General features: G+C 42.3%; 1 protein-coding gene across 4 annotated transcripts in view; it reads right to left on the bottom strand.

Annotated features, from left to right (window-relative positions):
• Positions 1-23,289, bottom strand: part of LOC112574284 (R-spondin-2-like) — a 29,500-nt gene extending 6,211 nt beyond the window's left edge. The window contains exons 1-3 of one of the 4 annotated variants that reach the window (XM_025255264.1): positions 21,444-23,289; positions 1,425-1,616; positions 220-369 (exon numbers count right to left, since the gene is read on the bottom strand). In XM_025255264.1, the coding sequence (XP_025111049.1) occupies positions 220-369; positions 1,425-1,616; positions 21,444-21,534 (433 nt within the window). In that variant the 5' untranslated portion in view covers positions 21,535-23,289. Of the gene's footprint in view, positions 1-219; positions 370-1,424; positions 1,617-2,962; positions 4,643-21,443 lie in introns of those variants that run through there. The other 3 variants (XM_025255265.1, XM_025255262.1, XM_025255263.1) reach the window with 3 other exon arrangements.
• Positions 23,290-26,612: the final 3,323 nt, after the last annotated feature.

Raw genomic sequence — 26,612 nt, 5'->3', positions numbered from 1 at the left:
ATATTTGTTTTTTTTAAATATTATTTTCTAGATTTACAAAGTTGTTGCTTTGGAGAGGAAATAAAGTTGGCCACTCCTACTTGGAAAATATACATGTATATTTTAAATTTCTAAATACACCGATAAAACGAAAGGTCTGAAAAATACAACAGCAACAACAACAACAACGACAACAACAGCAAATCACAAACTTGTTCTGGAAAGCATTTCCCCACTCACCGCTTTCCTGACAGTTCTTTGAGTAGTTAGCATAGTACAGGCCTTCAGGACAGTGTTCCAGACACTGGCCTTGGAAAGCCAGGAATGGTTCCTGACACCTCGTGCAATAGTGGCGGCTGAAACAAGCTTGGCAGTTGTCGATGTGACATCCTGAACAAAAATTAGAACAGTCATCATATATTTATTGTATACTTTTGGTTCGTACATAGAGGAAAACGTACACGAACAGAAAGAAACCCCCAAATAACAAGACTGAGCAGTGTAATGAGCAGAAGGAGGAGGAGGATTCACATTTATGGGACGAAAAGATCTTTGGCATTATGGGATTTTCACATGATGATGTAGTATGCCAACACACAGTGACCAACTCAGTCTAATAAGCTTCTTCCCTCCTAATAAAAAAAAAAGCTAAAACATTAGCTAGGTTTCGAGTCAGCCATCTTTCGCTTGTTCATTGGCAATGAATCCTGCGCGAACCATGAACCAGTATTTCCAGTGACTCGAAACCTTATACAGGTCTATTACAGTGATACAGTAGTAATACTAGTTTTCTGTACATTCACAACCCATAAGTAAAAAGTAAAGAGCTAAAAAGATACAAAAATTTTAAATAGAAACACATCTTTAACAGAAAAGAAGCAAAGCACGCAGGAGAGACAAGCACACAGCAACATGTCAAGTTAGCAGAAGGTGAACTTAAAGAATTAGTGGGGTACAAGTTTTTTCTTGTAATGATAGCATTTCCTCAAATCTGGGTGAACACCCTATTTCCGTTCTCGAGACATACCATGCCTTGCCAATGAAGAGCTAAGAACATGTGTTTTTAAGCACATCACATATTTAACCTCTTTTTTTTTGCATGGTGATGGTTGTAGGCATATATCTCGAGAAGAGGAGTATTCGCCCAAAATTTGGGGAAAGTAGTTTCTTGTCCTGAACTTTATAAATTTTACGAATAAAATTTCACCAAATAGTCTGTTAGCACTTCTTATTTGAATAAAAAGCTTTGTAGGTCATCTTCTCCCCAGAAATCCCACCCAGCAGAAAGAAACCGTAAAAGAATCCCAAAATAACTACATGAAAAAATCCCGCACAAACCCTTGCTACCGTGTTTAGAAATGACACGAAAACGACCATGAAACCATCCCCCCCCCTCCTCCCACACATTCTACCTTCCCTGTGCATGCACAGAGCAGTGGACCTACTGTTGCACGTGCTGTAGTACTGATGGCGCACGCCGTAGTAACCAAGGGGACAGGAGGGCGTGCAGATGCCGACCTGGCGCATGTTCTGGCGGTACAGGAACATGAAGTAGCGGCTCTCGCACGTGACGCAGCCATTGACGGGCGAGCAGCTCGTGCAACCGCGGGGGCACACCGGGTAGCGACCGATGATGGCTGAAACAGAAGGGAGAAGGTATCGTGAGGAATGGGAGGAAAACTGTTCTACAGCCTTTTGTTAGTCCACGTGACCGCTTTACCTAAACGCACTCAGCACAGACAGACCGAGCGACACATTCAGTGCGGGGAGGAATGTGGATGGTGAGGTACCATGAAAGTCGTGTAGGTACAGGATACTTAAAGACCTTATGTAGTGCACATATTTTTATGTCTAAATGAAGTTTGTTACAAGATAATAATATCTAAATGCCAGCGCCACCTTCATTACAAGCTAATAATACCCGGATGTTGGAGAAGAGGATGATCTTCATCACATTTGGGAGATTAAGTCTTCAAACATTGACATTTTCAAGTATATAGAGAAAGAATCATATGATAAAATAAATAAATAATCACATAGAATTTAGACTGGCCTATAAGTTTTCAATTCTGTCACGTGTTGTCGTCTTGACGATGTAATATTATCTGAGTCAACATAATTTTGTGTATGAGTGTGGATCGCATACTAACCAGACGGGAACTATCTGAACTTTGGGAATCAGTATGTTGTAATAGACTTGAAACTGTCATATAAAAAAATCTCGTAAACTAAGATGAGATTTTTAAGACTGTGCATAATAATAATAATAATAATAATAATAATAATAATAATAATAATAATTTCCACAGTCTAAAGGATGTCAGTTCGACAACACGTGGAGCATCAAGCATTGCACAGCTACAATGAAAAAGCATTTTTCTTTTGCTGCTAATGTTTACACGAGAAGCTTTGCTAGCAAAACAAACAGTTCTTTTAAGCACATAGCTTATAGCTACATCGTGAAACCAAGGGCCACTATTTTCCTAAGATATATTTTGCTTAAGGCTTAGACCGAAAGGAGTCTTTGGCTGGCTCAGTGGACTTCAGAGATAGGCTGCAAAACATTCTGTCAGTGTCACTGCCCACAGTCACCATCAGACTTGCCAGCTGAGCTAACATGGATCATACATCTCAATAAACCTTTGACAGGCTTGTCAACATGCTGGAAGGTACCGATATCCCAGCATTCTTTGCATTCTGTGCTTCAAGCAACATCAGCTCTCAGTTGTCCATCGTCACAGATGTTGAATAAATGAACAAATTAATGTGCTTCAATTTTAATTAACAAGTAATAAATGTGATTTGACCATTCATTGCAGACGTACACAACTTTGAAAAAAAATTTGCGAGCAACAGAAAACTCAAAAGTACCCCACCACACACACACACAAAGGAGGTGTCGGTGTTAAAGTATGTTTACTCATTCTCCACATCCAGTTTGTCCCTGTCATGTCCTTTCCAGAAGCCCTTCGTAATCACATACCAAACACTGCTGCCCCGACGACCAAACACGCCTTGGAGGAAAAATCCGCTAAATGCGTTTTGTGGTGGGTGCCAAGTGAAATTTTGTAATAACCGGCATGGCGGGCCGCGGAGGATGTTGGGAAAACACGCTTTGACAAATAGCGCCGTCGCGAACAATGCGCGGTCAGGCTGGCCTCAACGTTTCACGCGAGCCTCCTTCACACCTGAGCGCCACAAGAAAACAGGCGTTACCTCCATTACTGACCAGGTAAAAAAAATAAAAAAATAAAATAAATAAAATAAAATAAAAAACCCTCTGTGAACATGCAGCGAAGGAAAAGGTCAAAGGTTAGCTGTCTGCTCTAGCAGACGATTATGTCTGTAAGCTTTGGAAACAATGTCAATGGGAAAGCTACCAACACTATATCCTTACGAGATCTGATAAAATATATGTTATAGACTTGCCTGGGGACTATTTAGTTGTTAGGAGGGGAGGGGTAGAAACTGCCAAGAGTTAAAGCGAATGTGACAGGCAGAACGGCAAAGCGGAAGGAAGGACGAACGGAAGAAGAAGGGAGCCTGCTTGAAACTCGTGGAACCTGACAAGAGGTTTGGTGTCTGGAGGCGCCCCCGGTGTTTACAATGCACGTTTAGCACTGCATCGCACTGCGGACTAGCGCCTGATGTAGTAGTGAGGAGTCTAGTCACGAACACTGACATCTTCGTCAAGCCCCTCCTCACATCCTCCAAACATCTCGGTGGCGTACTTTCCGTCACCGCCAATAGGTGGCAGCAAAGTCGGAATTTGTTCTTCATCCAACCTATCGGAACCCCGACAGCAAATCACTAGCGACATGCGCCTACGTCGGAGGAAGGAAGATAAGTTTTCAGGGAGGGTGAGCACATCTCTTTTCGTGATGTCTTGGTTGTCCTTTGACCTCACGTCGAAAATCTCGCGCAAGCACGCACATACATCCACATGAGAGATAGAGTCGAGGGTGTACATTGTGACATCTTATAGAAAGTTTTTCATAAATTCTCCAGTTTGTTAATACGTTGAGCTTAACAGGTATTTCCCATCCGATTCTCTTTTCCCCATGTACCATCCAGATAAACATGTCTTCGTGGTCCAGTCCTGACGTCTCTAACCGTCAGTAAAAAGAACCCCCAGCAGATTCCAGGGATTGTGGGATCGGTGCAAACATGCTCTTGCTAATCAAACGGTCTCTTATAGCTCCAAACTGAAGGCGTTCTCGTCTAGACGCAGTCTGTCAGCCCGAGACTGTATTTTATTACTCTCAATTACAGACGACTGCTTCCCCAAAGCCTTGGAGCTAGGAAGCGACAGGTTGTATTTTGCTGGTGCAACCTGACCCTAGGCGCGACCACACCTCCCATTTTCCCCTCCAGATCAGCTCGTGCAAACGATTAAAAGATCGCTGAGTGTCTTACAGACCCTTGTATGCTGCAGAAGATACAATGTCGGGTATTCTTTAGCCTAACGGGTGGGCTAGAGAGGTAAGGAGTGATGGAGAGAGAACAGCAAAGCTTTCAGGACAGTTGGTTGATGTTTTTTTTAACTGACTAGAGCTTCTCAGGTATTTTACCTGTAGCTGTTTATGCTCCCTCTTCGACGGCTGCATTGAAATCAGAATCTTTTGACCAATGAGTTGACTCAGAAGAATGTAAGACTGGATTTAATATATCCCCGTTTCTCGAAGACATTGTCCAAGGGAAAGATCCAAATGTGAACATCACTATTTGAAGAAAGATATTTTCACGAAGTCCGCTCAACTTTTACCTAAAATCGACTTTAATCTGCTCTTACCTACCTTCCTTTCATCTTCTTGGGGACATCTACGAAGCCGCATTGAAGGCGTGGTGAAATGAAAGAGTAGGATGAAATGTACAGAGAGACCAATACATGTTAAAAGATTCTTGTAAGTGGCCTGCCACTCGGGGAGATTAATTGGATTGGGCATAGCTAGGTATCACGTGGCGGATGAGGACTGGAATGGCTTGGTTGCCAAACGTCGGGACGGAAACAATTCCTCGGTCAACAACGACATCGGGGACATTTTTCATTTCTTCCCCTTTTGACTTTCATACATGTGGGAAGATAACAATCGAATATTGCACACCCAAGTATTTGATTCTTGATGTTCAAGTTGGGATGTGCAATTTTTCACTGTCCGCCAAATAAATAAATAAATAAATAAATAAATAAATAAATAAATAAATAAATAAATAAACTGTGGTCAACTAACTGCAACATCTTCTGTCTTAACATATATTCAGCGGTTACAGTTTAGAGTTTAGGTGTGTTGTTTTCATCTCAAGGAAGAGGAAAGAGCATTTTACATTCTTGAATAATCTGTATTTCTACAATTAGATGTTAGTATACGGTATGTGAAAAAACCCGATAGTGATATTTTCGTAATACTACTAAGAACAAGTGTTTCAAAGACTGTTTTTTTAATAATTAAAAGCTTTTTTTTAATATTAATAAGGCGGAGATGAGTTGAAAGTACCACAAGGATAACAGGCATTATAAGAATTATAAAAGAAAAAAATCCATAAAAGGAAAATATAATAAAAAGAACAATTTTCTGCTCCTACAAATAAGCGCACCATCGATTGTGCAACGCTCTCTGCTAGGTCACGTGAGCTTGAAATCAATGAAATTAATCAGAATAAAGTTTAAATAAAAACGTGTTTACAGACAAGCTTTCGCTATCCATTCGGTAAGTTCCGTGAGTTGGATGGAGGTAAATAAAGAGGTCAACGATGAGGTCTGTTCACCTCCGGTGAAACACATACCTACACAATACTTATTCCTGTAATAATACCTCAGTAACAAAGCCTGCACTCCCGAATGATCTTCTAGCATAAGTGATCGACAACCGTTCGTATTTGAACAGCATTCAAGAATAATCTTATTTCTTCTTGTATAAAGTCCAGGGGAATTATTCATATTTGGACAATAATCAAGAAGAACATTATTTCTTCCTGCCCCACGGAGCCCAGTGTGACTGAAGTTAAGATTCCACACCACAGGGACACCCACAGCGTTTGTTGGCATTTAACAAAGCATAAACCCTCCTGAACTCCTCGCCCATGCTACGCCCCCGCCCCTCGCTATCCAGCGCACTTTGAACTCCCCTGCCCACCTTCCGAGCGGATTTAACCCTCGCGAAGCGGATTTAACCTTTCACCCTGCATGACGTCCCTGGTTACGACAGGAAACAGTTCCCCAAGTAGTGTTTTTTATTTTTCATATTTAATCTTCGTCTTTTTATTTATATCTTTAACGCCTACTATCATGAACGCGCGTTGTCATAGAAACTGAAAGGCGCCTCCGAAGTATCCGATGAAGAAATGCTACGATAACGAGAATGAACTCTGGCGCTGAGGGAATTGGGGGAATGGGGGAGAAGGGGATAGGGGATGAGCGCATAACTCACGAAAAATTACTCCGTCGCTTTTTCATTTGTGGAGCTTTAGAGTTACTCATCTTAAATAAGAATGTTCTAAGGCTAAAAGAAGAAAAAATGCTGGTTCAGTTCGTGTGTGTGTGAACCCCTCATTTCTGGATCAAGTATCTTGAGAAGAATGTGAATGGTATGAGGCAGTCAGTCATTTCATTATGAGCTGTGATAATTTAAGTTTGTGAAATAACTTGCTAAAAAATTCGTCTTACAATTCGTGTCGACATTTACAAATACTTTAGTGTAGGAGAGACTGTAAAGGTTAGGCTTGGTCATGAATCATCGCTGTGCTCAGTCAAGAGGAACAAAATTGAGAGATCTTCAACTGTCGCATCCTGATAAAGAAGCATCTACAGCATCAGCGGGACATCTACCCCAACTTCATATACTTAAAAAGAGACTTGTCAGTCAGGTACGATGCGAAAATTCAACATCGAAGAGGGTCTTGTCCGCACCGAAGCGCAGGATAAGAACTTAATGAGCGCAGTACTGGTGAACAACAAGATGAAGCTTACTTTCACACAACAGTAGGCGTCTGTCCATGGTGCCCCCTACCATCGATGCTGTTCAACATTTTCTTGGAGCCCATCATGTATAAAAAGCCTGGAACCCCTACTTGCAGCAGTCAAGCTGCGAAAGGTGTTCTGGTTTGGCCAGGTGACTTGGCTCGGCACTTTGTCGAGGACATTGGTAGGCGGTATCATCACATTCGTTTGGAATAGGCGGGGACCTGCGGGGCCCTGGACAATTGTCATATGCTGGGCCTTTAGCCGCAAGTGTAGGCTATATACCGTACCACAGAATCCCCTTTCGTGGGCCCCGCTCAGGCGCAGGGCTTGGGGCGGTGGCCCATGCTCGCCTCCCTCCTAGCGCCGGCTCTGCTTGAATACTGCCATTCTCTCTTGTCCAGCTGTTCTTCATATTTTCTCAACAAACTCCAACAGCTTTAGAACTCATACTCCAAACACGCCAGCGACGTCCCGCAAAACCTCTTCTCGGTTTTTTTCTATGGCTTCTCGTACATGCTCGTACAGAAAATACACTTGCTTATTCGTGGGCTCTACACCTTCTTGCTTCTCTGATGGGAAACTGTTGGGAAACTCACTACACTCCAGACAGGCATCTTTTCCGTATTTCTGCATCCTTTCCCTTTGCAGAAAACTTTTGGTAAACGCATGTTTGCCCATTGAGCGTCAGATTGTTGGAACTCCGTGGTGACATACACCTTCTTCAGATGATAAACGTACTCTTCAAACATCTGGTATTTGAAGTCCAAAATTTCCGTTTGGCAATAGTTGTATAGGATCTGTGTCTTTCACTGTTTTCACTTCTTGTACAATTTATACTGTTCATATTATTCATACATAATTAGGCTCAGAGAATGGCATTAATGTCATAAAGCGCAATCAAAGTATATATTATTATTAATAAAATAATTTGATATGTCGCTCCGTTTTTTTTCCATGTACAAGATACTAAAATCTGTGGTTAGGTTTAGCTCATTACAATAATTCTGAAAATCTGAACAAATAGTTGTATTCCGTTTGCGAAATGCAAACCTCTGAACATACTAATTCTCTCGCGTTTTGAAAGAGATGGAGACATCATTTGCCGAGTGATCGCGGAAATAAAACCCGAAGAATCATTTTCGTTACCAGTCCTTTCCGACAATGAGGATCCAAAGGGAGACACCGGAAGACGGGGAAGAGCCCGATGTCAGCAGTGCGGTCAAGAAGCTGTCAATGTTTGACGAGAGGTTAAGGTGTCAGCGTCAAGCCGTCAAGGGAGGGGCCCGTGACCACATGGCGGGTGATGGCCGCGGATAAGGAAGACGAGAAAGGCGAGCTGTCTGAGCATGCTCACGTTTCCCTCAATTGCAGTTGGCGACAGCAGCAGACAATTTACCTCCGCCAGTCCTGACACACCTGTCCTGTGCTGTAATTTCCAGTCTGATGCCCCTGCATTACCCCAGTCCTCGTGTGTTTGAGTGCGCATGCGCGTACAAGAGAGAGAAAACAGAGGAAAGGAAGGAAAACTTTTTAATTCAATGTAAGCATATGACACCCACAGAGGAAACAGTGAGGAAGAAAAGGAGGGAGGGGAGGAAAAAAAAGAGTGCGGGGTAGCCAAAAAAAAAAAAAAAATCATCCCGAAATATCTCTCATTCCATTTCTTTTTTCCTTCTTGCGCTTTCTTTCTTTCTTTTCAAGATGTCGTGAACTAGAACCGGGAGGGCGGTTGACGATGACCTGTCTCCATGATGACCAGATAATCCACCACATTCTTCACCAGGATCATCGTTGTGGAGAAGCTGCTGACGTTATCTACGTGCCTTATCTGCTGCAGACGACAAATGTCCGACAGTCGCCGACCTCTCTCTACACCACCTGTGGAACCGGATCTCGCTCACCGAGACTTCACGGCTCCCTCCTCTCTTCGCCTGCTAAAGGGACGGAGGTAACATCCAGGCAACGATTACACAGACGCGAAAAATCCTTTTACATAAAAAATTACTGTCTTCACGTGCGCTCTCGTAAAGATTTTTTTGGTGCGAAAATGAAGTTAAAATGAGTGAAACACATCATCATTCCTCCACCCCCCAGAGAAAGAGAGAAGGAGAATGTGTCTGCTGCCAAATGGGTTTAAGTTGTGCCAGCAGCTTGTTACCACGGAAAACTAGGCCAACCCTAGAAACAGCTTGTTGGTGTTGTTGTTGGTGATGATGATGTAGTCTTGTGGCATGTATATATCCCTCACGAAGATTCGTATAAGGAAGGAGAAAGGAGGTGGACAGCAAGCGGAGGAAGGGGGAATAGTTAAAAAAAAGGATAAACCGGGTGATACTAGTGGAGTTGATGTTGAATGTTGATGTTTGAGAGTTTAGTTGGATCCAGGGAGTGATCAAGGGTCAAAGGACTATCAACGGTAAGAAAGATTACTTAATCCGTGATTAAAAGCAATATTACAATAAAAATACCGACAATGATTGCGAGAAGGGAATAAAAAGAATGTTGTTATCCAAATCCGGAGAGAAAAATAAATTTGCCAGGGCAAGATCCGAACCCACAAACCCACGCGTTCTTTGGTCGATGTCTGGCGTTGTCCACGCGCTGTCTGCTGTGCTGCAGGTGTGCTGGCTGGCACGACTCTCGAAAAGTCTAGAAGGGAAAATGGTGAGCTTCACATCTTACTTTTTTTGTTCTTGCATGCCCAAATGACTGTAAGATGGTAGCAGGCAGGGTTCTGTGATCGTCTGCCATGTATAGGCTGGCACTACACGAGGGCTGGGACGCCAAAGCTCTTCATCTGACAGACTCCACTGATCGCAGCATTCCTCACCCGCCTCGTTACCATCTACACCGGAATTCTGTGACCCTTGTTGATAAAAAATTAACGAAACACGAGAGAATAAAAAAGAAAACTTATTTCTCTCTCTGTGTCACTCCCACACATCTCCAATACGGAGGACGGACAGAGAGAGAGAGAGGGTGTAGAGAGAGGGGGAAGAGAAAGATTGACAGACCCATTCACTGTGTGCAAGGAATGTTCACACAACCCTCCCACTTAGCGGCAAATATGCCCTGGAGGTAAGAGAGGCAGGGAACATGATCTGTGTGATTAAGTGGCTAGCGATACTGATAGTGTGAGTTCATACACTCCTCGTCACCCGCTCGCCGTCGGTGAAGGGAAGGAGAGAGAGAAGGGTGATGAAGATCGTCAAGATGCATGTCTGACAAACGAAGGTGAGGACAGCCGAGCAGACGACAAGAATGAGAACAGGGAGAAGCATGTAAGAACGAAAGTCGTAAACATACAGAGAGACAACTGGCAACTAGAAATTTCATTGAGTAGGTCTGAGTACAGTTAGTTGTAATAAGTTCATTTCAACAGACAGACCTCCAGCCAGAGCACAGACTCTTTTCAAGACTTTGCACTGGAATGGAAAAAATTACTTTTGAATGTGAACCACAATGAGATAATTTTCTCAAGTGTAATAAGTCATCTGGCAAAAAAAAAAAAAAAAAAAAAAAAAAAAAAAAAAAAAATCGAAATCGATTTACTTATTACTCTGGTAACTTTGACATTGAATGCGACTACAAAGACCTATTATTGGATGGCAGGTGAAGTAGTCAGACAATGCCAGCTCCAAATGGACCTGTATTATCTGTATTATGTAGTCTTTTGGTCTGATTTTTTAAAAAAATAATAAAGGAGAAGGTGGTCACAAGCGAATCTTTTTTACTCTTCGTTGTTTCTACTTTTCTTAAAGGAAAAAAAAAACAACTCTTGGACAAAGAGTATGTATACAAAAGTAAGCACATTCTTTTCAATCATCCACTTCCCCCGCATCGACCGATTGTAAGCTGACACACGAGGTACAAAATAATGTTAAATAAATCAAAAAAATTTTCTATTCCTTTTTCAAATTGAGAGAAAGAGGTTTATGAGCCGATCTGGTTTTGTTATTCTATTTCTCTCTCTCTCTGCAGTACCGACTGCCTCTGACAGTAGTGGTATTCTTTGTCGAAAATAAACTGAACCTTGTAAATACATTTCTTTTTAAAAAATGTCACCTGCATTTCATAAAAATAGCTTCGATGAGTAAATTGTGGACTGTTTTTGTTGTGAGCCCTGACGGACCACACGAGGCGGCGCCAGGAGAGAGCGGGTGTCACAAAGTATGAACTAACGGATCCATCTTGTTTATTGGTCAAGGGCTGTTTGTCTATAGAAACGGTCTGACTTCATTGGCTTCGAGCTGAGTAAGTGTGATGCCTGTCTTACCTTCTCCAAGAACCTTACCGCACCACGGCAACGGACAAGACTCATCTGTCTATTCCTGGTTCCTGGCATGGAACAGGTCTGATGGAGTCTTTACTGTATTTCAGATGAAGCCAGGGAAGTATTTGGAAGAGACTTTGATCAATTTCAAATTTCATTCAACGAGATAGTGTTTAGAAGATGGCGAGCTGTTTGAGAATTGAATCAAGAGAACTTCTGTAGGAAACCAATTTATTTCAGATTGAAGCAAGTGAGGTGCATGCGGTAATGTCTGAGGGATTTCAAAGACAAATAGACAGCATGATATATTTGCATGTGGTAGTCACTGGTGGCCTGTTCTCTCTGCCAGAACACCTCGTGAAGTCCAATGAGATGCGGTCGTCGAGTGTCGTTAGCGAAAGGTGTGTTTGGCGAGAACTGTCATGGCGGCTCGTTAAGACGAGCTATTCTTAGGCAGACAGGAAGATACACTCACATTCTACCTTCACAAAAAATGTAAAAAAAAAAAAAAAGCAACAAAAAATCAGGGTATTGAATTCCCACACTCATGCACATGGACACGCAGACGCACTGAAAACTCTGATACCCTGCTCACCCACAGACCAGCGCACATTCCCGAAGATTTGATTGTAAACATTCTAGAAGAGCGGAGAAATGAAAGCAGCATTTATACGCCAGTTAGAAAAGGGTTGACCCTCGTAGTTAGCACCCATGCTGAGGTTTACAAATATGTCGGGGTGGGAAAGCAGCGGTTATATCCAGCAAATGAGTCTGTAAGGCTGCAGCACAAAACTGTATGTGCCAACGACCACAACGACAACAGAAGTCTTTAATTGTCGGAGATGAACGAAACGAAAGCAATTAATGTTCCAAAGAAGGGAGAATCAAAGCAGGCCAGCCCCCATGCATACCTCACAGAAGAGACTGTCTGGGTATCCCGCGCACCCGACATCTCAGGTCACGACAGCGAGAAATGCCGACAAAGGGCTTCAAAAGTTACCGTCTTTTCTCCCCCGACCACGAGGGACGATTGAGAAAATAGTTATTAAAAGGATACTGGGAGAAAGAAAGAAAAAAAAACTGAACAGAAAAAAAGGCCATACTGTGGTGATATTGTTTCGTAAGTCAACACACTTGGGATGATGGGAGTGGAGGTGGTGGTGATAATAAAAATTTAAAGACTTCCCTCATACTGGGTGTTGTAAGTATTAGCTACGTCTGATCGTTCATAGTTTGTCATCCAGTCTGTTTCAAGACACTTTTATATCATTCGTAACAAACAAGAGAGAGGGAGAACGAAAAAAAAACAACCCACACACAGAAATTAACAGAAAAAAAGGAGGAAAAAAGGAATGAAGAAAGGAGAAAAAATGGGGACAGAATTGTAAAGACTTTGGTTGCGGGTTTGCGCTCTGTCAAGTTTCATGTTGACATAAATCACTTACGCCCTCTCACTCTTCACTGGGTAGAATCACAAACACACGTTGGCGTGCTCACAAAAGTTGCAATTTTCTCGACTTAAAAGGCAGGACGACAAGACCGCCAGATTATCAAAATTAAACGCACGGCGTCCTCCACCTCCGCCTCGGCCTGTCAACGGGGATCAAGGGGGGAGAGTAGTGCTCATCGTCACTACCGCAATATTTGCTTTGGTGAGCTCGCAGCAGGAGTTTGTTGAAATAACAATTCACCGAGGTGTCCACGCCAAAAGTGTTTCACTCAGGCAGGCCTATCAAACCTGTCTGAGGTGAGTTTGCTTCGCTTGGTCACCGAGCAGGAACCGGTCTCCAGTCCAAAGACAGTCTGTCAACTATGGTGTGAATTAATTAATGCCGGATAATTTTGAGGATTTATTTTAATGTGTGTCATACACCTTTCATAATAATATATACATGTTTAATTTTATGTCTTAAGACCAGATAATGTCTTTTAGCTGACAAAATTTACAAATAATAGTTTTTTCGGTATCTATAAAAATTGTAGTGTAATTGATTCCAACAGTAGACTTTGAAGTGTGGGAAATTTCTTTTTAATGTAAATAAAAGGTATAAATGAAATATAATTATGAGATGTAGTTAATTATATTTTGCTAGAAAATACAGTTATGAAAGAAACAGTGATTTTTATTAAAAATTTGGAGAAAGTATTAATATCAAAATTTTGTCCATAATATTTTACTACAAATCGAGATGTCTGCCATTTTTATTGTTTTTCGTCCACGTAGTATGCACATACCTAAACATGTATACACTTACACAATGAACACATAAAATATCCTCGCACCTATAGGTACAAACAATGAAACAAAACAAAAATTCATAATTATGTCTTTTTTATCGTTCTGTTTCTCCTTGCAAACTATGGACATTTCGTATAAGTCTACTGTCGTACTTTGCCTCGGAAACGAGTGCAGGATGCGGCCTGTCAACTAGGTGTTTCAAATGGACTCCATGAAGCCAGGTACACACTCGTCTTCAGTCTCTCTCTGCTTCAGGCAACATCAGGGGGAAAGGGTCAAAATAATATTGTCGCAGCAGCCACTCGCATGGGGCGAGGAGAAATGACGGACGGAGGGAGAAGGAGAGAAGAGAGGGTTGGGGGACGCTGACAAGACGGGTAGATGTGTCGATCTCCTCTCAAGGAGGAACATTTTAATCCGAGTTACAACAGGTACATTTAAGATTTAGCTTGGGACTCGCAAGTGCAGACATTTGTATCTTAAAAGGAAAAAAAAAAAAGGATGAATAGGTGATGACTTCAGCTTGTTCTCGATTACTATTTAAGTGGATGGTGGAGCCAGCATTTCACGGAATGTCCAAACTTATTATTATTGCGACAAACCAACAGTTCCCGGAAGGTAAAAACCTCAAGAATCGCTACACCCATTTTTCATCAGAGAAAACAGGATCGTTTCTTTCGTCAAGAATGGAAGGAATGAAGACACGGGGTGGCAGGCACAAAGAGAAGTGGCATCATTTTATTGCTCCAAGAACTTGGCTGTAACAAGAGTGGAAATAGATACAACTGGAAACAGTAACGGCATGTAGACTGTCCCCCTCCAATCCTTCCAACATGTATACAAGCACAAACACCGCCTGATTGGAGCATTCGCCTATGTGCTTTAGAGAAGGCCTTACTTGTTGTTTATAAATATTCCCAGTATGGAGGTTGGAGCACTGTTCATTATTTTAGTTTCTGCTGGTCTTGGAGACTCGGCAGCTTGTTTCCGCGCGATCAGATGCGAGTTTTCTGAACTCCAGGCGAGAGTTTCCGATCCCTTCTTTTGAAGCTTACAATACAACTACTAAACACCACTCGAATGATTTCATTTGTTTTCGAAAATCCAACTAGAAGAATGTTTTACTTACTAGTTGCCGTTTTTTTCCTCAGATTTAAACTTTAAATAGATGTGACTCTCACTACATAGTGGCCTGCATCATTTGTCGATCCATCTTCAAAAAACAAACAAACAAACAAAAAAACCCCACACAAACAAACAAAAACAAACAAACAAACAAACAAGCAAACAAAAAACAAAAACAAAACAAAACAAAAAGAAACCCACTAAAAACCAAACAAACAAACAAACAAACAACCAACCAACCAAACAAACAAAAACCCACAACAAAACTGGAGCAAGAAATAACGAAGAAAACTACTTCTTTTGACAGGAGAGGAAATATTTCGCTCGCCACCCGTCACATGAAGTACCCACGACCAATGTGCACCTCTGTAGGTACCCTGGACTATGTGAACTAGTAATATCTCATATGAAAATATAATTTTCACTGTCTTTCACTCCCAGAGGGACAGCCGCCATCCAGCCAGACAACCCTCACCGTGGAGTGGAGGTAACTCTGGGTCACGCACCCCCTTCTCGTGGGTGCACCCGACACCCGTACCGCTTACTCCTAGTGTTCGTAGAAAAGAGGTGAGCAAATAGACAGACGTTTTGTGAACAGTCCGCCTGAATATGAAGATGGAGAGCAGATTAAGAATGCTTTTGTCAATTTTCTTTAATCCCATATTTATTTTGTGACTTGAAGGCTGCGAATGGTCGCGCTACCCACTTAGGAAAAGAGGGTGGACTGTGTAAATGTTGATCTGCTGACAAGCCGTCAGGGATTTAAGTTCCTGCGACTGTTGTACTTTGCCATCCAAAACTTCAGCAGTGAGCGTTTTCATGTGACAGTATCTCAACCGTCTGTATTTGCACTGGCTGGTGTACGAGCGTTATCGCTGAATGCTGCTCTGCCTAGAACTTGACCAAAAAAATTTAAATCTCCAAAAGCAAACGTAAGCTCACCCCCTTGCCCCCACCCACACAACCACCACCTGCAGCAGGTGCGTCATCCTCGTGTTCACTTAGTTCTTAGACCAAGCTCTCTCCCCCTGAACATTGTTCACCAGCAAAGCTTCAATAAAAATAGTAAAAACATTCACGAACATACATCGGAAAGTTGTTCAGTCTTTGAAATTTTGATAGACAAACAATCCAGAGCTGGGTTCCATTTGTGTATATTTATTTATTTATTTATTTATTTAATCAGAACTAGTTCTGAAAATTGCACGCTGCCAGAACGCCTGTCCTGACATACCTCTACCCTCTCTGTCTTCATCGCCGCCATCGTTTCCACCCTCTCTTCTCGTCTCCTCGTGCCGAGCTCTCCCCGTGATAATAGAAGCCAGACATCTTCCAGACCGCCGAGTATGCGAGTGTCTTGGCGCAATGCTGATACTTTGTATATAATTTGTGTGCGAGATGTATGGGCGCGTGCACGGCCTACCCCACTTGCAGCAGCCATCCGGAAAAACAGACGCCGTCGATGAAGGAGGCGACGAGGAGGATTATGAGATGGAGGGCTTTGGGCCCGCCAGAGGGCGCGGGTGTCTGCGGGTGCAGCCTACTACGAGACGCGCGCGGTGAGATGCTGGGTGGCTGTAACTGGTCATTTCGCGCACCCGGCCTTTGATTTGACTGACTGGCAGCGGGTGTCGGGTGTTGGGTGTCGACCCGCTGCCGTCTGCTTTGTCGGGGGCTGGGCGTTCGTCCCGTCTTGTCTGGCGATGGAGGAACTGGCACCAGTCTGGGACTTTTTTACATTTCTTTTCGGAAGGATATTTTGCATGTGTTTATGTATCTATGTGTTTATACGAGTGAAAATGCTTGCTTCTATATCTGATTTCAAATGCGAGATATATGTATGTTCTGCCTGAGATGTTGATATACAAAGACAGAGAGTCATGTAACCTGGTGAACGAAGCAATATTGAAGTGTAAGTGATTCACTGTGTCTAGAAGCGCGACCCTCTTCTCCCGCCGTTGGCTATCTCCCCTTGATATAAGGGATGTTCTCTGCTGTGTGGGTAAGACAAATTGGGGTAGCCCTTACCTCACTAGTTAAATTCCATTCATACATGGGCTACCCATCTGTTGTGGGGACAAGAAAGCACAGGGCTAGGGGGTGGGTTGGAAAGAAAAATAAATTCCAGTCGAAGTCCTTCCGGCGTTCTTCTGCTCTGATATAACCAACCTCACCCCCTACCCACCAAGATGCTAAGATTGATAACCTTGAAACAAACGGAACTAGAGGTCTCCAGTCATATCCACCTACATGAGACAACATCCTCAGGGGAACATATTTGGGAAATTATGCAGCGAATATCAGAGCCCATTAAACTGTACCAGACGGTTATCAGTCCCCTGCGGGCAGTGTCGGTTAGAATGTTTTGCTTCGACGATCGTGCGTATGAGCCCTCGTCTCCACCCTGCGCCGAAGAAATGGGGTGGGTGAACGAGTTGGAGGTGGACATGTGATCATGGCTGACACTCTGGAATGTTACCGTTAAACATACACACACATATACATTGAAACTCAGCTTTGTAAGCACTATCCTACTTCTAAAAGTTTTGTTCTCGAACAAGTGTAAGTCTGTTGTTTTAAAAACCTCGGTCATATTTGTCTATTAAGTGAACCGTGGCATGCTGGAATCTCGGGTGGCATCTTTGTCCGAAGTGAAGACAGATGAAAGGTCAGAACCACACGGTCAACACTGCAGGCCAAGACCGTGAGGTCAACACAACAGCCCTTAGACAGTCCCGTTACCCTTCAATGGACGTTCAGAAGGATGACACCACCGGTCAAACAGCCCCGACCTTTGACACCACCAGGAAGACACCTTCCAAGCACGACCTCACACAGTTTCCAAGTCTTCTGTGCTCGGAGGAGCAGAGAGGAGACGTGCGGTGGGGAACTGGGGGAGGAGGGTGAGAACAGAGAGGTAGAGAAGGATGGTGGTGGTGTAGAGAATGCCGATGAACAAGGGGGAAAGGGTGAGTGTGGAGGGGCGCTGCAACCTTCAGGTCACGCGGGGGACGGCGACATCTTCGATACCGAACTTCTCCCGACCTGACGCTCGCCCCGCCCTCCGCGTCAGATGGCAGTCTCCGGCTGTCAGGTGCGGCGTGTGCTGATGTCTCTCACTCACAACTCAGAGGCATCCTCCCTCTGTGTCTACCCCCTCTTTATCTTCTTCATTTTTTCCCCCAAATACAGCAATGTAGCTCTCAAATACGACTCTTAATTACCAGCAAATACAACTCTGAAATACAGCAAAAAGGTCTGATAACATTCACTCATCGGGACCATCCCGGAATGAAAAATATGCATTAGCGAGCAATTATACAAATGGCCGTGCAAGCGTGTACAAAAGTCTGTAAAGGAGGGTCGGTGTGGCGGAGCAAGTTATGACAAATGTAATGGTAATGTTAAGACATCCTTTCAGGAAGGTCGCTGCCTGCTCGCGCCAGGTTCCACCTGACGGCGCGATACACACCTTATCAGACGCCATCAATGCCTCCCAGGACAGTTCGTCTGCTCACCCAGGCGAGACGCTAAGCATGTACTCATCAAAAATGACAGTCTTGTCACTTTGTGGGGAATGGGGGTAGGAGTGGAGGGGTGGGAGTGACGGGTGGAGGGGGGAAGGCCTCATAACGGCAAAAACTCATGTGCGATGAAAATTTAAATAACATGGCTATCATCATTGCCTATAATTTTGCTATAAAGCCAGCAATAAAAATCCATGCAGAGAGGTTTGCAAACTTTAAAAACAAGCTAAGCAGTCAAGCAAGAGATAACACAGTAATAGACACACACACGCGCGCGCGCACACACACACACACAGGCAAACATGGGCAGCGATGTAGAGAGCGTAAAATCGTAATGGGCAATAACATGGTTTATTGAGTGGGTGTGAATGTAATAATGCCGACTCGGACTGCAGACACTCAAAGGTAGTGCAATGACCAGGAACACGAAAAAAAACCAAAAAAACACCAAAAAACAAAACAAAACAAAAAAAACTCAACCAACCAACCAAACAAACAAACAAACAAACAAACAAACAAACAAACAAACAAACAAACAAACAAAAAACAACAAAAAAGAACAAGAAGTTAAATAAAAACGAAACAAAACGAACGAAAACCAAAAACACAAATAAATACATAAATAAATATTGCAAACTTTTGAGGACGGAGTAGAGAATTGGGCGGAATATCTAGTTATAAGAAAAATTGACAGTCGAAATATTTTGTTAGTGAGCACAAACATGACAGTTTTAACCAAACTATGGTGCACAAGTGTGTGTGTGCGTTTGCGAGTGTGAATAAAAATGTGTGTCAAATGGGTATTTGCTCTGTTCCTAAACATGTAATCAATGGATTCTTCCAATGTGTACACGTCTCTCCCGACTTTCTATTGTAACCCCTGCTTCCTAGTTTTATGATTTTTATTCTGTCCAAGGAATATTAATATTTGTCACCTTGATTTAAGTGATCCCGCTGGACATGGCTCCTTAGTTTTCCGATTTTCATAACCGTTTGGCAGGAAGTTTACAGTCGGCATAAATTTTAATAACTCAGACAGAAATAAAACACGATCTCTGCAAATCGGAAAAGTAGGAGACTGGTACTAAATCACTCGGAATGGACGACAGAGATAAACGACGGCAGTTAAACGGTGTGTGATGTAGGCGGCTGGACAGAAATAAGGTAACACGGCAAGACGACGATGTGATCATCATCGATTACATCTACACATCAAAATGCCTTTTTCGATGTCTTTTAGCACATCGTAATCTCGACTTAGTGTAAACTTTTAGCAGAGAAGGTTAGCAAATCAGACACAGTAACAAGCAATAGTAATGTCTTCACAAACACTTCCGTGGTTTGTGGATGTGAGATGGCAAAGATATACCCGGTGCAGCTGTGTTTCCACGAGTAACCACTCAATTTATTTTCCTTCATCATCCTCCTGCCAGGCTTGAAGTAAGGATTTTATGGGATTGAAATGCCATCTGAAATGTGGGCCTGTAATAAAGCCGACACACAAGAATGGAATTCAAATGTGACAGGGTATAATAACAGGTAAGGACAGCAGTTTGTTGACATCTAGTTGTGTTCAGTCTTGGTTAACGATTAGATAAACCTTTGCTTGAAACGTTTTTTTTTTAGATATCTTTCCCCTCAGACAATTTATCACAAGTTTTATATTGAATATTTTTTTTAGACATTTCTGAAAATTTGTAAATTAAAAAAAAAGCTCTGATATTGAGACAAGATGACTATTTATTCGAGCCACACAACACACACACGAGAGGAAAGAATGAATAACTACATGGTATGTTTAGAGGATTAAAACCGTTCTATAAACAGACATCGTCGATGACGTGGCTTATCGTCTCCGCTCTGACGACCAAATAACGAAGCGATCCCACTGCGTTCTTCACATTGCATTGTTGTTGAAGTGAAAACATCAATACACCTGGAATACCTGCCATGCAGGTGTTAGTAACCCTCGCAGAATGCAGGACTCACACGTTGGATTGCGCGATGCTGGGGGTCATCCCTGGCTACAGTAGGGGGTAGGAGAGATTTTACTTTATTATTTTGCCCCTGGTAACATTCACACACACACACAAATAAAATAAAATAAAATAAAATAAAATAAAATAAAATAAAATAAAATAAAATAAACAAAAACAACACAGAGACCGCGATCCACAAGTCCCAGATTCGTACTAAGCACGGTGGTCGATAAGCAAAAGGTAGAAGCACGAGACTCGCAGATAAAGTAGGTTATTCCAGAGTCTAGACGTATCGACAGCCTTGTCTCAGACAGGTAGCTACAGGTAAGAGGGTCAGCGAGTGCGAAGGCGCACAAGAGACTGACGAACACGGTTATTCCACAGCGCGAGGGACAAAATATTTAGAACCTGCTGTGTCCAAAGTTTTTAACATCAATGTCCAAGACTTCATAGCAAAAAGTTATAATAAAATCAGTCATAGTATGCAGAAAATATCACAATTTTGACCTTATTGCACAATGCTCTTAAATGTATACCCATTAATGTATTAGTTAAACGGCAATTATAAATAGTTTCATATTTATTCATATTTTTTGCAGTCCAGTTTAGTATATTTTTTTAGTCTACATAATTTTAAAAACAAAATCACAGATAACTTAAATGAGAGAGCTGTTACATACAGAATTACTTCTTTCAATATAATATTCTTACATGCCCAACATCAAATAGGAATCAATATATAAATACTTAAAAATGATCTCGATTTTCCTTTTAAGTCAAAGTAGTGTCTATTCTCTTTCTTCGTAAGATGTAAACTAAAGGTAATGAAAAATGTATTACATGGGTATTATTAACCCAAAATGTTGAATTATAATGGATGTGGGAAAAATTGACAGAAATCTTTTACTTAAAGAGAAAAAATGAAATAAACCATAAGAAAGAAAAGACGAGAAAGATCTCACGTGTAGAACACAAACCAAAAATGATATAACATTATATATATATATAATAACATTACCACAGAATAAAAAACAACAGAAGAAAATATAATCAACAATATCATAGGCGTATAAAAATATTAGAAAAAATAATATATTTAACACCATCAGCAACAAACCCATCAAATGTTTGGAAGTGAATTGGATAAAGAAAACGAGAGCAGATGATGATGATGGTGCAAAGGAAGAGAGAGAGAGAGAGAAGATGATAGTTATTTTAACAAAAAGAAAGGAGAGAAGGAAAAATATTTTTTTACTTTTAAAACAAAGTGTCGATAAGGAGACTGCGGTCATAACATTCAGACAATCCGAAGATCGCTGTACTTGAGTAAAACAAAACAAAGGATTTTTCAAATACTCACTTCTCTTGACTCTGCCAACGGCCCGCACGGCACGCGGGCTCCAGTGTTGCAGCAGAACATGCAGCAGTAACAGCACCCACCACCACAGCATCGTCCATTGCCGTGCGCACTCACGCACACGTCTCGGACACGCGCGCACGCGCTGCCCAACGCACCGGCGGCATTACGCTAGTCACACATCGTTGCCGCACGTCTAGCATCACTCGTATCCAGCATCCCAGGTGACTGAGCGGGGGGAGGGGAGAGGAGAGTGAAAGGGATTCGGGAATGAAAAAAGGTAATAAATAATCTTAACACTGTTTCAGACTGGTGAAGAAATAAAGAAATTTCGAAAATCCTCCTTTTCTTGATTCGGTAATGAACAGTAAGTAATCCGTAGATGAAGAGGCCAGCCAGAGCAGCTGTCGCCAGACTTGAAGCTTACCTGCGTCTGAGCAAGATCACATTACCTTTCACAAAACGCATTTTCAAGTATCTGGCTTGTACAATGGCCGACTTGTGGCCATGACACACACAGCAGTTACAAGGACGCACCAGGTAATTTTTTTAAATTCAAAATGATAGACACCTGTGGCATCCGTGTGTACACTCCTCGAAGTCTACTGGAGAGGTCAGCACTTGTTTATAATGATGGGCTGGCGTCTTCTTGCTTTATGCCGGAACGTCAAGGACCCCCGAGCTGACGCCTTCCGTTTCGTTCGTCAGGTGCTCGCGAGCAACGATAAGAGGTGGGGGAGGGGTACGGGTGGCTTTATACCAGGACGTCAGACACTTGGCTCCAATGACGCAGTCTATCGTCTCTGTTTTTTTGCGCCTGCCACCCAGGTACAGTCGACAGTTCGATTGGCATATAGATGCGCTCAGTTCACTGGGAGAGGTCGTCGTTGCACAGAGTTTTGCAGGCGGCAGTTCGGGTCCCTTGAATACCTCTCCGTTTCTTCTGGATTCCAGCGATCTGTCTCTACATCCGACACTTGTCAACTGACAGTTATGCCGCAGCACTTCCCCTAGCAATACTCATTATTTTAGTTAACTAATTTCTTACAGCCACCAACGACATCCACCACAACCACATTCCTACAGCACCGTTGACACTCCGTTGTTACAGCACCAGGACGTCCGCACAGTCATGTTTCCTATAGCAACGGCTAGGTCTCTCCTTGACCACATTTCATAGAAACTGCATGCACATCTTGTCGTTCACAAAAATCTTCTCAAATGATGATTTTTCTCCAGACGCAGCGACGATTTGGAAAACTAATTCCTTACTTATAAGCGTGGATCAGTATTATACATCATCATTGACTCTAAGTTTCTGTTTTAAAGATTATAACCAAACTATTTATTCCAGATTGAAACAGACCTGGACCAAGAAAACCAGACCACAGCTAACATACCATTTTTTGATAATCGCCTCCATCGGATGGACTTTTGATGGTCAGTTACAAATCATCACCTGGATACCTGCCCAAGCCGTGACGTGGGAGTCACGGACGGCCTTCCTTTTCGGCGGTTCACCTCTCGATACACCTGTGAAGGCAGACAGGTGGAAGGGGGGCGTGAGAGGTGAGACCTCAGCTGATTCGGACCGCGACACAAAGCAGCGCGGAGTGCGATGGATGCACGGCACGGCGCGATGTGAAGGTGTGTGTGTGCGCGCGCTGCTTGGCTTGCCGCACGGTCCCTCCCAGCGCCGCAACCAGTCCTCCTTGCAGTGCAGCACACGTCGCCTCTCGCAGCACGAAAGAGATCGTAGTGTTCGGAGAAAAACGAAGAGGGAGTATGAAGGTGGCCGCAGACAGGACAAGGACTGTAGCGAAACAAGAGATTCTGGTCAAATGAACTTTGCCGGGCGGGTGGTTGTAAAAATTTGGGAAAAAAATCTAAAATCTGAACGAGATGGACAAGGGGAGTGCGGAAGGCGACCACACATCCGATAAAAATGTTTTATTGTTGTAATTCACAGCACCTAAAGTACTTCTGCTTGCGACACTCACACCGACCCCTGTATGGTGTGTGTGTGATGAGGATAACTTCACAGTCGAGTCGATCGAGTTTGTGGGTTGCTGCGAAATCGAAGTTTCATCGCATTTTTAAAATATTTTTCTTATCACACCACTGCCCGAAAACTAGTTCGCAACTTTCTTTTTCTGTCACTTTTTGTTACAGGCAATGTCTCTTCCTCCGCAAGAGTAAATAGAGAGTCGGGAGAGGCGGATAGTTACAAAAAAAAAAAAAAAAAAAAAAGAGGACGTTTTACCTTTCACCTACCTCTTCTTGAGCCACAGTGTCGTAACAATATAACCTTCCACTCAAATAAATAATAAATAAATGAAATAAAATTTAAAAACATAGGATGTCTGTTCTCTCGTTACTTTCGTTTTATCTTATTACAGGATGTCATCCACAGACATGGGGGAGTCTCGCACCCTGGAGGGCGCCTGTGGGCCACTGCAAGAAGCGATTGTTATCGCTCGTGAGACTTCAATCACATCAAATTGGAATGCTTTGCTAGATACTTCTGTTGAGAGAAAGAGAGATCAGATAAATATATTCTTTTACCCAAGTACAAGGGGTAGTTTTAACAGGACATGTTATTATATTTCAACAACTATTTACATGATCTCTCTCTCACACCAGCGGCGCAGGAAGATGCTCGGCCTTGGGAGGCGGGGGTAGGGGTGGGGTAGGGCCAACTCCATGGTGACAGTGAACGATGTTCACATTCTTGCCTCCTCAGTATTGAGGAGGCGGCTGCCACATCCCTCGCTTCCTCTTCCCACCTCCCCGGTTTCGAGGCAGAGATGCTTTGCATTCACCTTTAAGCAACGAATGATGTGAGGACACTGTGTACATGCTTGCTCATGATTTATTTAAATTACAGATTCATTAAGTCTCATTAATTTCATGTTCTAAATCATGAAGACAGCCTTGTTAATGTCTTGCTGTTTATTCAGCAGCACGTTGTGTGTAAACACTGCTTCACAAAACACTAAACAATCTATTCTTTAACTATAAACCGTTTTATTGTTAAATATATACCATCAGATACCGCTGGGATAGATATTTTAGACAGATAACAGCCAATAAGATCGACGGATTGATTTATTATGGAAACCGTACTTTAAACTATTGCTATAAAGACAGCTGGGACCATCAGATGGGAATCTCTCTTTCTCTCTCTTTGAACTACTGCTGTCAAGAAGCTGGTATCATCACAGATGGGAACTAACTCTTACTTTCATCTTTCTCCCTTTTGTTTTCCTTCTTCCCTTGTTTAAGTATTTCCTGCTTTTTTTCCCCTTCCTCTTTCCCTGTGTTTTCCTTTTGTTCATCAGGAGTGTGTTCAGAGAAAAAGTGCCTAGAATAGTATGAGTGAAGGAAATTCTTGTAATTTCTCGAATAAAATCTCTAAAATAGTTATAGCAGAAATACAGAAACTCGCTATTCATGAAATGCAGAAACAAATAATTTCATCTGCACAATAAAAGCAATGAAAGTAAGGTTGTTAAGTCTCTGTTGGATGAACAGAACATAATCAATTGTTGAATTTGTTATAATTACTAAAACGCCTTTGCTCAGTCTTATTCTAATAAAGCGTTGTTTTTTCGGTCGTCGTGCAGAGTCTTATAACACAATACAGTTACATTATGATGAACTTGCTACTTCTTACTGATTCTTGTAAATTTAGCTACATTTTATGAGTCACAAACTAGCAAATATCTCCGTTAACAAATTAAAGCCAAGCCAAATAAAGAGAGAGAGAGAGAGAGGCAGGAATGGGCAATGGAGAGAGAAAAAGTAAACTAATAAACTATTTTTTCGAGTAAAGTTTTAAAAAAAATATGTGATGCACGTGAGAGTGTGGGAGCTTTCGAGGGTCATCAAACAGATTTGTGAATATTTAAAGCCAGTGTTAAATTATAAAAAAGTTCCTAATTGCAACTCATTTTCTGTAAAAGGACCTTTGTACCGTCATCAAGCAGAGAAGCCAGGATCTGAAAGGCCGCTCGTCCTCTGCCAGTTAACTGATGGTCGTTGGATTGCAGATGACACAGTAAAGGACTGCGTCGATCATCAGTTAGTCATCCGTCATCCGTCTCCGCCGCCATCACGTGACAGAACCCTCATGTTTCGAGTTAATCACGCGTGAAAAGTAATTACCGCATGGATAGGTTTGGCAGTTCCAATACAAAGGCCAGTAGTGAAATGTCTCGTCGTTGTATAATGTTAGTTTGGGCAAACAGTTTGTGACTTGCATAAATTAGACGAAATCCTAACCTTTTGCTCCTTTTTGTATTTTTTTTTTTTTTTTTTTTTGGTAGGGGTGGCGGCTGGAGTGCATTTCTTACTTCCTCTGTTTTATATCATTGTTCTTGAGGTTCTGACGGTTCTCATTTAATCAAAGGAAAAAAATATATTAGCTTCAGGATGCTTTGTTTGGGTGTGTAATATTATTTATTTATATTTTGCATCGAGGCTTGTCGGTACCCGGCTTCCAACACTTAACTGTTGACGTTGGTATTATTGGCTCATAGTAAGCTAGTATCAGTCACCATGGTAATGTGGAAGACCCACTGGAGAAATCAGCTTTGGGCATATGCAGACATCGGTTGACATTTGATGTTTAACATTTCCAGTCACCAGAGATTCTAAACTTCCAGAGACATTTTCGATGGCTAATGCCAGCAAGGTTCATACGAGTGAAGACGAGATCAACAGGAATAAGAAAGGCATGATGGAAGAGACAATTATCTGACATGTTCTGTCAGAAGATGACAAAGATTTGTATATTCTAGTTTTATTTTGAATGGATTTCTCATTTCTCCTTTCGTTCATAAAAATGTGCGCTTGAATGGTTTATGTTTGCATATTTTTTTTATTAGCCTGTATTCTGGTTTAGATGAGCTGTACGAGGGTTTGGAACAACAAAAATTTTACTAGAGCAAGCCACTGTTCATTGAACGCAAGGATAAGATTGTTGGAGTGTATTATTAGTGTACCCCTGTTGCTAAGCTGATGTGAAGTTTTTAAGTTTGTGTATCCCTTTTGATTTTTTTTTTTTACAGTTGAGCAAGTTGTACCACCAGTGCGTTCCATAACCTCGGGTTGGATGACCTTTGGGTCAATCAGAACTTGTCAATCACTAATCAATGTCTGGCCCAGGCC

Source organism: Pomacea canaliculata, linkage group LG10, assembly GCF_003073045.1.
Source record: "Pomacea canaliculata isolate SZHN2017 linkage group LG10, ASM307304v1, whole genome shotgun sequence".
In the NCBI taxonomy this organism is placed as follows: Eukaryota; Metazoa; Mollusca; class Gastropoda; order Architaenioglossa; family Ampullariidae; genus Pomacea; species Pomacea canaliculata.
The sequence above is the reverse complement of the archived record's forward strand: the minus strand, read 5'-3'. Positions and strand labels throughout refer to the sequence as shown.